Here is a 12365-nt window from a genome sequence, read left to right on the forward strand (position 1 = left end):
CCTCCACTACCAATGACACTGCAGAAGCTAGAGGCACAGATCACAGAGGCGTATGGTAAAATTAATCGTGAAATGAAGCACAGCACGTGGCAGGAGATCGAATATCATCGCTATGATATCACTCGAGTTAATCGTGGTGCTCACACTGAACTTTACCAATGACTTCATGTACCTTTATAAAACTTATTAAATTGATCTTTCAGCTGGTTTTCATGAGTGTAGCTTGAAGTAATTCTGAATAAAAAAAATATCAAAATCAAAAACATCATTTACAGACACCCTATATACAGGGTGTCTCAAAAATATTGGTACAAAGATTTGGGGGGGGGGGAGGGGGAGGTAACATCTAAAGGAATATGAATCGCATAGGAACCCATAACTGGAAACGTCACGGGAAAGTAGTAGCAGAGGCACAAGAAGCAGAAATGACACAAGACAGTAATTAGTGACAAACATTTATTTGACATAATACAAGGGTTATTCAAAATGAAGTCCAGGGTTTCAGAATTTTTTTTTTTTTGAGAAAGCGCATGTGTCAATTCATTTGTAGCCATCTCGAAAGAATGCATAATATCTCAAGTTTCGTTCCCACGCTCGCGATGTTCGGTAGGCTGCACGGCTAACCACCAGATGGCATTGGACTCATACTGCTGTGCAGTCGTTTGTTTGCCTGTGACACCAGTTCTGCTCTGTTGCGACATGGCTTTGAAATGTAATGAGAAAGCTTTTACTGTGTTGGAGTTTCATGTAAGTAAATCTGTTACCGTTGTGCAACGCCACTTTCAGAAAAAATTTAAGAAAGATCTGCCAATGGACAAGACAATTAAACAATGGTATACGCAGTTTAAGGAGACAGGATGTCTGTGCAAGGGAAAAAGTCCTGGTCGCTCACCCATATCAGATGCTAATGTGGAACGCATTAGTGAAACTTTTCTAAGGAGCCCAAGGAAATCCACTATGAGGGCAAGCAAAGAACTTCACATCCTGCAAACCACAGTTTGGCGTGTTTTGCGGAAGCGATTACTAATGAAACCATATCATCTAACCCTGTTGATTTTTTGAAACCAGATGATCTGTGCACGAGGAGTAACTTCTGCACTGCGCTGCAGAGCCACATGGAACAAGATGACACGTTTGCTGACAGAGTGATTTTTTTCTGATGAATCGACCTTCCATTTGTTGGGGAAAGTGAATAAGTAGAATGTGCAATTTTGGGGGACATCAAATCCGCATACACATGTGGAACACGAGTGGGACTCTACAAAAGTAAATGGCATTTGCGCCATATCTCAAAGGAAAGTTTATGGTCCATTTTTCTTTTGTGAAAAAGATTGTAACTGGGGAGATTCATCTGGATTTATTATGCTTATGGCTTCTACCCCCAACTACAGGACAATAGTGCGAACTTCATCCTACAGCAAGATGGTGCCCCATGTCACTTCCATCACATAGTCCGGAATTTATTAAACCGCCATTTACCGCAGCAATGGATCGGACATAGGAGTGCTGCAGATCAGCAGATCAAATCCTGGCCGTCTCGGTCTCCCAACCTAATGCCATGCGATTTCTTCCTGTGGGGTTTCGTAAAGGATAACGTTTTTGTGCCTCCCTTACCTGCGACTATACCAGAACTGAAAGATCGGATCACCAAAACCATTGACAGCATCACTCCTGACTTATTAAGCCGTGCGTGGGAAGAATTCCTTTTCCGAGTTGATGTCTGCCGGACCACTAAAGGCTCTCATATTGAACATTTATGAGGTATGTAAAAAAACTTCACTACTATACTTGCATTCTGAAAATATTTCTTTCTTCCTATGTCTGCTCATGTGTGTCCAGGAATTGTTTGAAACCCCGGACTTCATTTTGAATAACCCTGTATTAACAACGGAGTACGAGATGGATGCATTTCATGATGTTACAACAGATGCTCGAATGTTCCACCATGAGATGTGATGCATGCGTGACACCGACGCAGCATGGATTGGTGGACACGGTCGAACACACCTGGAGTTTCTTTGACAGTAGCAGTAGAGCAGATGAGTCTCGCCACGAGATCCATTTCCATCTCCACAGGCGATTCATACACAATAGATTTCAGGGCCCCCCACAAAGAAATCAAGGCTCGATAAATCAGGTGAGCGCGAGGGCCAGGCAACAGGTCCACCACGGCCAATCCATTGACGCCCAAACGCCTGTTCAAATGGTCACTAACACATCTCCCATAATGGTCAGGCGCCCTGTCATGTTGAAACCAAATGTTGCATCCCACATTTGCTGGAACATCGTCAAGTAAACCTGGTAAAACTTGTTCAAGAAAGATCCGATATTTAGCGGAGTTCATGCAGGATGGTAACAGGTATGGGCTGACTAAGCAGTCATCGACCATACCTGCCCACACATTTATTGCGAAGCGATATTGTACCACATGGGGCACACACCGTGTGGGTTGTTGTGAGCCCACACGAGCATTATGCTGATTGAATAAGCCTTCTCAAGTGAAATAAGCCTTATCTGTGAATATAGGCTAGAAAATTCAAGTCTTGAACACTTTCTTGGAGAAACCACTGCACAAAAGTCACACGTGCAGGATGATCTTGGGGGAGCAGTAACTGAACCCTTTGGAGATGAAAGGGATGTAAGGAATCATCGTGCCAGACACGCTGTACACTGCAACAAGACACTCCTAAGGCAGAGGCAACGGCACGTGTACTTGTAGTAGTATTTTGGACGGCATTCAACACACTTTCTTCCATGGCGGGGGTTCACGTCGAACGTGGTCGGCCCACACTACTCCTGTTACCTCTAAATGATCCATAATCACACAAATTTTGATGCACATGTGCAAACAGTGGTCCGGTACATGTCTGTCTGGGAAGCGTTCTCCATAAATTCGTTGAGCGGCTCGTCCATTGCCCTCTGCTAATCCATACACTAGGTGCATGTCTGCCAGCTCACAGTTCGTATATCGATGCATGCTCTTTGTGCGGCGACTACTGCTTGAATGAGTAAACCAGGAGTTTTCCCTTTCGCGAACTGGTGAACAGCACACTCTACCAACTTACGGTGATGTTTCCGGTTATGAGTTCCTATGCGATTCACTTTCCTTTACATGTTACCCACCTCCCCTAAATGTTTGTACCAATATTTTTGAGACACCCTGTATATATAAGCTAAATTAAAATAGGATATTTGCCAGTAGCATGATAAACCAGTAGAGTGAGAAAAAGAACTTAACCAAATGAAATAACATAACAATAACAGAAAAATATATAAGGCGGGAGATAAAGAATAGGATAAAAAATAGGAATATGCCATGCTAATGGCAAATATCCTATTTTAATTTAGCTTATTATAAGCAACATGTAGTGGATTGTGCTTTTCTGCTGCCACTGATGTTAGCTTTCCTACTATTCTTCTTATTTATTTTTAATATATATTTTTATTAATTTCTATCTGTCTATTTAATTTTTGGATTAATTGGATTATATTTATATGGGGGTAGCATGACGATCTGCTAATGCTGCATTCATACCGCCATCTATAGCCTAATTTGTTTCTATATATTTTCAGTTCAACTATTGTTTTGTCAGTGGTGTGGTTTGGCCATGCGAGTACTAGGCTTTCGGTTTTATTATTTTTCGCTGCATAAGGACCACCGCTATGCAAATCTATTGCATCAACAGTCTGATCTTAGTATCATTCCCATCATTGCATGGATTTGTTTAGCGTTCGAAATGCAGTGATTCCCTGACTCTTATTGGCCTCGTGGTCCTCTGTCAAGATGGGGCATAATGGTCAGTCTATTTTATTTCATTTCATTTTATTAATTGGTCATGTAATGTTGTTAGTCTACGTTTCCACCTTAGTGAGATTTCACATAATTCGGAAACAGGTGCCTTCGAAGGGGGGCACTAAATTCCTTTTAATTGGCTTAATTTTCTAAATTATTTTAGGAACGTTGCTTCAACACTACCCTCTTCTTCTTCTTTATCCCCCCCCTTATATATTTTTCTGTTATTGTTATGTTATTTCATTTGGTTAAGTTCTTTTTCACTCTACTGGCAAATATCCTATTTTAATTTAGCTTATTATAAGCAACATATAGTGGATTGTGCTTTTATGCTGCCACTGATGTTAGTTTTCCTACTATTCTTCTTATTTACTTTTTAATATATATTTTTATTAATTTATATCTGTCTATTTAATTTTTGGATTAACTGGATTATATATATATAACCAATAATAAATATAAAATTAAAATCAAATTAAAACATGTGCCAGTACTATGGCAAAACTGTAGAGCAAAAATTTAACATAAAAATTAAATCAACAGGGAGGAGGAAAGTAAAGGTAGCAAGACAAAAATCGTAGCCGAAAGCCTCCAAATAATTTAGAAATTCAATTAAATCAAATTAATAGTAAATCCATATTAAATTTAAAATATAAAGCCAATTATATAGAAATTTAGCGGCATCCTCCGCGCCCAAGTAAGGTACCAGTTCCGAAAAACTGTGAAATATCACCAAAAAGGGACTAAACGAACTAGTAAAACAAACAAAGTAACAAAATAATAGACTGAGCATTATGCCCCATATCGATGGAGGACATGAGGCAAATGATGATCATGGAATCGCTGCATTTCAATCGCTAGACAAATCGTAGCAAAGGTGAACCAATTGAAGAACCAAACCACCCCCCCTCCATCTTCCGATCGAACCACAAATGCAGAAGATTTGCATAGTGGTGGTCCTTATGCAGTGAGAAATAAACTATAGAACAGACCAGCAATCCAGAGCAGAGCCACACCACCGCTATGCTGTTTTCTGTTTATATAACCAGCTTATGTATATAAAGTGCTTAGCGCCTTAGTCTAAATAACCAGCTTATATAAACAGAAAAATGAAAATAAAAATATAGATGGCAGCTTTAACACGTCAAACCCACTACTACCACCTGATTTACATATGTTTGAATAATGATATTAAAAAATAAAATGAGATAAATAAGAAAATAAATATAAAGCTATCATTAGAGGCAGTAAAAATACACATCCTCCACACGATACCCATTACATAACCGATAATAAATATAAAATTAAAGTCAAATTAAAACATGTGCCAGTATTATGGCAAAACTGCAGAGCGAAAATTTAAAATAAAAATTAAAGCAACAGGGAGGGGGAAAGTAAAGGTAGCAAGACAAACTGTAGCCGAAAGCCTCCAAATAATTTAGAAATTCAATTAAATCAAATTAATAGTAAATCCATATTAAATTTAAAATATCAAGCCAATTATATAGAAATTAAGCGGCACCCCCCCCCCAAGTAAGGTACCAGTTCCGAAAAACACGAAATATCACCAAAAAGGGACTAAACGAACTAATAAAATAAAACAAAGTAACAAAATAATAGACTGACCATTATGCCCCATATCGATGGAGGACACAAGGCCAATGATGGTCATGGAATCGCTCCATCATCCAATTGCATTTAAATCACTAGACAAATTGTCGCAAAGGCGAACCGATCGAAGGACCAAACCACCCCTCCATCCTCCGATCAAACCACAAATGCAGATAAACTATAGAACAGACCAGCACTCCAGAGCCAAGCCACACCACCAACATAACGTAAGCTTAACAAGCTTATATAAACAGAAAAAGGAAAATAAAAATATAAAAATATAGATGGTGGCATAGGCGCAGCTTTAGCATGTCAAACACACTACTACCACCTGATTTACATGTTTGAATAATGACATTAAAAAATAAATAAGAAAGTAAATATAAAGCTATCATTAGAGGCAGTAAAAATACACATCCTCCACACGATGCCCATTATATAACCAATAATAAATATAAAATTAAATTCAAATTAAAACATGCGCCAGTAGAATGGCAAAACTGTAGAGTGAAAATTTAACATAAAAATTAAATCAACAGGGAAAGGGAAAGTAAAGGTAGCAAGACAGAAACTGTAGCCGAAAGCCTCCAAATAATTTAGCACTACCATTATCTTTATGTCATATTTTTTAATATGCATATACTTACATTTGCATCCATTGCTGCTGCTTTATGTGCTTCGGTGCATTTGCCATATCCTATCCGGTTTATATCTTTAATTCTATTTCTTAAAAATTAGACACACACACACAAGCGCACACGCACGCACACACACACACACAAAGTATATGGTGAGACAGTATAAAGCAAAAGGAAAATAAGAATGAAAATGTGCTGCACATTTGAAGACTACGAGGACTATGATAAAAACTTCCATTCCTTGATGGGGGAGGGATTCCTGTATGCAGAGAAAAATTACCTGTGAAATTATTTAAACACTGAGTTGATCTCCAAAAATTCTAAGCAGTGCATCTGAATGTCTATCTGAAATGAGAGAAAACAAAAACAAAAAAAAAAAAAAAAAAAAAAGCAGTCCAAAATGGAATAAAAAAAAAATGGGCAAGCCTCACAAGTTGCTTTGCCCTATGCATCTGAATAAATATTCAAAGTGCTTTTTCCAAAATAAGAAGAGCATTAATTGTTACTGTGAAATACTAGTTGCTGCTATTTTGCAACACACACACACACACACACACACACACACACACACACACACACACACACACACAATAGTGTTTACATGCATAATAATTTCTAATACATACATAATTCCTGGTCACATTGTATAGATTGCATATAACCAAAATGCAGACATGTTAAAATTTCAACAATTAATGACTCAAGCAATACCACTCTAGTAATAACACCACATATGCATCTGAGTGTAATTCAACAACACCAAGATGACAAATTTCCCTTATCAGTGCACTGACAACTTTTCCAACAGATCTATACTCATTTCACTATGTTATATATTTATCATTATTTTAATGACAAAAGAGCTTGTCACTCATATCTGTATTATTTATCTGTACAAGCATGCATTCACAGGCTCATTTGCATGTACAAACTGAAAAACCCAGAATAACTCATGAGGAGACCTTACTTCTTCCATCTGAGATAGCTGCAATTGAAAAGGACTTTAGAAATTCCTCCAGTCGTGGGAACTAAGTGATAGACAGACGAAGTATTGAGCAGACTAAGCTACCAAGGAGAATAACATCTTCACAGAGTACTTCATCAGAGCATGTTTTTATTTACTTGAGATCTTCAAACAAAAATTAGTTCACTTCAAATTTCTTCTTGCTGTATTTGTGTTTTGTTTTTTCTACTTATTTCCTCAATGTTCAATCCATGCATTGAAAATGGCAAGCAAACTCCTCTAAAAATGACTGCTATAAATTTTTATCTAACAGATGCTCTGCTCTTCTTACAACCAGTTGATTTTCTCTAGCCTCCATGTTTATGCTATCCAATCTTATGCACTTTTTGGCACAGTGTGTAATTTCTCTATTTTATGTAGCAGCGCTTAAATCTCTTTTTAATAGATAGTGTATTTTAATTTCAATTTTATCTTATGTCATGACTTTAAGGAAAATTAAAAATTAGTTACCTCTCCAAGGGAACTCTATGAGGTCCAGTTACAGACATCCGATGCAAGTAACGAAGAAATTTCTCAAAAGTATCAAAAAAAGGCCAACGTGACAAAATGCATATAGATTTATTTGTATGAAGTGACTTCTTCTTCTTATCATCCAAAGTGACAAATGTAAGCTGAGCGCACTGTGGTGGGGACAGCTTAAGTTCAGAAAACCTTTCATAGAAAGTTACAGCAGCACCATACACCTATATATAAAATAATATAATTTAAACAATTCATATTTACATAATCTGAATTTTAAATATCACAATAATAAATGTCCCAGTAACTTCCAGAAAAAAGGACAAATGTCACCTAATCTGATTTGAAATTAATATTCTCCAATGAAATGTGACAGTCTCCAATTTTTCAGTACACTCTTTCTCATTCCTAATGCATTCTGTTTATTATCACACACGTGCTCACCTCAAAAAGTGATTCCAAAAAATATCTGCTTTAAAAATGCCTAATATTGGCTTTAAACAGGTTAACATTATTACAAAAATTAGCTTCGAAATAAGACAACATGCAATTCATTTAAATTGATCAAATGGACAAAATTTCCACTTTTTTTTTTTTCTTTTAATATACCTCACAGCATTATGGTTGTAGCAAATTCAGTTTCCCTGTTTGAAGCAAAATTTCTAATCCAGTGGTTCTCAACTAGTATGCCACGGCGCACTAATCTCTATTGAGACAAATTTAAAAAATTATTAAAGGACAAATTATAAAATTTGTAAGAAATATAATAAAATGTATTCCTATATGCTATTACCCTGTTTGATAGTGGATAGGAGAGCCAGGAGTTAGTGCAGCCAAGTTTAACAGAGAAATTAACACATGAAGATGAATTCCTCTTCTATGCATGGTCCCAACATAAGTCTGGGGAATTCATGCCAGAACACCCCTTTGGTGGCATGGTTATGATTGTTTACACCCTCCTAGTTATTACCTTGCTTTCAACTTGTTTTTCCATAATACCTCAGCATTTTCTAACCTTAGGAGACTAGCAGTGGAAAGAAATGGTGATTACTGCAGGTATTCTGTAAACAGAGAGAGAGAGAGAGAGAGAGAGAGAGAGAGATGGGAACACCTGAACTACGTTTATGTAGCCCAATGCTCCCTCCATATAATTATTACTATGGGCATTAACACTGTAATACCTTTTCAATGGTGCCAGCTGTCTGAGTACGTCCCATCTAGAAACTTATGCCCATTGGCCAGTTCACCTAAGAGATATAAATTCTCAAGTTTTGCTCTGTTATTTGCAAAGATATATCTATGTTGCATACATTCATATAATTACATAAAGCATTTTAGCTGTCTATTTTTTATCAATTAATTTAACTGTTATTTCTTCAGGTTTAAGTAGCCACCCTAAAAATAAAATGAAAAATTTCATCAGAAGATGTGAAGGTTGTTGTTGTTGTTGTTTGGTTTTTAGGAGCATGAGCAACTAAGGCCATATTACTCCAGGATATGCGGTGGTCATTCCCTGATCTTTCCGAATCCTCCGTATTTGGTGGTGATGGGCTCAAACGCCAGTCTAATCAAGAAGCATGGGCTACGCACTTCTGCTCCTTCCCACTTGGATACGGAGGTGCCAAGATGTGAAGGAGAATGCTGCAAAAAGGATTATGTAACAGAAGGCCCAGTTGATAAAAGCCAGCTTGATTTGAGTAGAAACAATCAACCGAAGAAGTGCAAAGTTATCTGAAGCACATAGAATTTTTTTTAAGTTTTGGATTTTCTTCATGTGAAGGAAAGGCCTATCCACTACCTCTGCATGTTTTTTGCGGTGAAAAACTTTCCAATGATGCCATGGTTCCTAGCAAATTAATGATATTTAATCACTAACCATGCACATATTGTAGATAAAGATTTTAGCTATTTCAAAAGATTACTTGAACAAAAAAAACTATTTTGAGAATAGAATACAGGTAACCCCTGCTTAACGCTGATAATTCTTTCCGGAAAAACAGAGCGCCAAGTGAATCAGCGCTATGCGAGCACCGCATTCCCATAAGGCAACATATGTATTTGTAAGTTGTGGTCGGTGACATAGGATATTTCCTAATCAATAATAAACGGTAGTGAAAAGATGCACAAATGTCGGTCAAAATATTTAATATTCAAATATTTGTACATATTAATAAAATATTCTGCATTACATACGTATAAAATTATGTGGTAATACTTACATATCAAAATTAAACTTAAAATTTCAATTAAAATCATGAATTTAATTGATCTAAATTGATTTAATTTAATTGATGAATTTAATCATGAAAAATGTGTCGATTTTGGGTTGCACTTTGACCCTCTTCCAAATAAACTATTAATTTTAAATCCCCCGCAGCACTACCACCCAACAATAAAGTCAACCGATCCTTCACCGCTTTGAAACCTGGCGTGCTTTTTTTTTTTTTTTTTTTCTTTCAATATGAAACTTCTTTTAGGCATTTGTTTCCACAAAAGTCCTGCTTAATCTATGTTAAAAACTTGTTGAGAAGTATAACACACAATACCCCTCTTCAATAATTTTAAGTTCTTTTTTGAAAGTTTTGGCTCCTTCATCTGCACTTCCGGCTTCTCCCTGGATTTTTAAATCTATTCAACCAGCTCTTACCAGTTTTAAATGGATCCACATTTTTTTTTTTTTTTAGCAAGTTTTCTTCAGATCATCATATTGGCTAATCTCTCTCTCTTTCTCTCTCTTTTATAATATTTAACTTAACTGAATTCTGCACTGGATATTATCTTCAATAAAATTAGTTAGTCTTTCCATTTCAATCCTAATAGTCGGCCTAGCCCAAGTTGCTTGCAAGCAGTGGAACAGCTATCTTTCCTGCTGCTAAAATTAATTCTTTATTTTTTCATAATTGTTCTTGCAGTTAAACTTGTAAGTCCTAAATTATTGCACACATTCACTTGTCTTTGACCGGATCGATTCACTTCAAAACGTCTAATTTAATTTTCAAATTCAGTCTTTTTCTTACATTTATAGTCTTCGTACTGCACCGAGACGTCGTTGCTTTTTAATTCTTATCGGCCATTATTAGCTCTTCAAAAATGTAACTGCATTGGTTACATTAATTATGATACAATGTCCAAGTAAACTGTCCATTATGCTGACTAGACTTCGGATAAATGCATATAACGCAAATATTACAAGCAATATATTTTTTTTTTTTTTTTTTTTTTTTTTGGTGGTTGTTGGCACATAGGCTTCTGTGGCCATAATGCACCTCCCAAGGTTTTTGCAGTACTTTGATCCAAGACCGAGGCGGGAATCGAACCTGCGACTTTTGGGTTGCCAGGCAGGCACTTTACCCACCCGGCTAGCCTGGTCTGCTACAAGCAATATACTTGATCGTTTTTTAAAATGTTGATCTCGGAACTATTTAACAAGTCACTGTACTGCAATTAATTTAGCGTTCGAGAAAATTTCACTGAGCGTGGGAAAATTTCTCAAATCTGCATTGGAAACGTTTTAATGCTGTTTTGGTATTCATTTTCAAGCTATTGACTCCATCAAATGAAACGATTTCGTTAAATATGCCAAAGATGCAATCTGTAAAAGAGTGTTATAGTGATCTGTGACAGCGTTATAGTCAGATACAGGTTATAATATAAGAATAAAGTTATTGCGAATCAGCGTTAAGCAAACTGCGTTATAACCAGGGCCTGCCATACAAATTTTTCAAAAAGCTCACATTCTTCTTAAATCACTGTGTTACAAAAAAAAACTGCACACCACAGCAGAGTTCCTTATAGAATAAATGAAATGTCTTCTAACATTGAGGAACAAGTATTTACAAAGCTAAAAAAAAAATCAGAATTGGTGTTACAAGTGAACGAGTCTACTGATATTAGTGGCAAACCACAAATACTAACCTTTGTTTATTTTGTTCATGAAACTGATATTATAAACAATTCTTATGCTGCAAACAGCTTAAAGAATGCTTTAAGCTTGAAACGAAGAATGCTTGAAACAGTGCCGTCTGGATGGTGGTATCCACTGAGAATAAGTAACAACAGTCTTCTCCTTCGCGTGAAGCATTATAATTTATAATTAGCTGTGTATGAATGATGCAATTGCACTAAAATACACAGTCTAATTAAGACCAATAAAAACTTGTCTCTTTAATCAACTTTGTAGTGCCATGGATGCTGAGCATGAATGTTCAATTTTGAATACAAAAGTAAGATTGTTGTCAAGGAGAAAAGTATTGTTTTGAACCTAGGAACTAAAAGATGAAATAAATTTTCTTTCAATCAGAAGAAATTAAAGAACATTTTTTATGAATACTAAAATAATGAGCTTTGGCGTGAGAGGCTAGCTTATCCAGTGGAACTATTCATCCATTTGAACTTTAATACCAGTATGCAAAGATAACATACTTACTTCTACAGACAAGATCGGGACATGATATTGCCAGGGGGAAGTTCTTTCTGTATGCGCGATGTAAGGAGTGTGAGGAAATCAGGCGACAACTCAGCGTTGTTATGGGCCTATATGAGAGCTTGAAGGACAGGGTGGACACACTTGAAAGACAGGGTGGATACCCTCGAAGGATCTAAATTGAGGGGTCCATCAAGCTCTCAGCTGCCCACATCAATGCCAGAGCTTGCACTTGATCATCATGCAACACAACGGAAAACCACAAGGCAGAATGCACTGGTCCCACAGGAACTAGTAGTTGTCGGTGAATATTCTCAGAGAAACAGGGAACATATTGTGTAAAAAGGATAGGTGAAACAGAACCAGGGTATGTCTGCGAATGGGAAAGGTTGATGAAGTTGTAGAGCAGATATCATC

General features: G+C 36.7%; 1 protein-coding gene across 3 annotated transcripts in view; it reads right to left on the bottom strand.

Moving 5' to 3' along the window:
• The window catches only part of Crag (DENN domain-containing protein Crag), an 878555-nt gene that overhangs the window by 727069 nt on the left and 139121 nt on the right, over positions 1-12365 (bottom strand). For all 3 annotated transcript variants that reach the window (XM_090389072.1, XM_090389068.1, XM_090389077.1), the window contains one exon: positions 7517-7749. In XM_090389072.1, the coding sequence (XP_090245198.1) occupies positions 7517-7749 (233 nt within the window). The remainder of the gene's footprint in view (positions 1-7516; positions 7750-12365) is intronic.

This window comes from Mastigoproctus giganteus, chromosome 2, assembly GCF_048544385.1.
Source record: "Mastigoproctus giganteus isolate SK-2022 chromosome 2, ASM4854438v1, whole genome shotgun sequence".
NCBI classification, from domain to species: Eukaryota; Metazoa; Arthropoda; class Arachnida; order Uropygi; family Thelyphonidae; genus Mastigoproctus; species Mastigoproctus giganteus.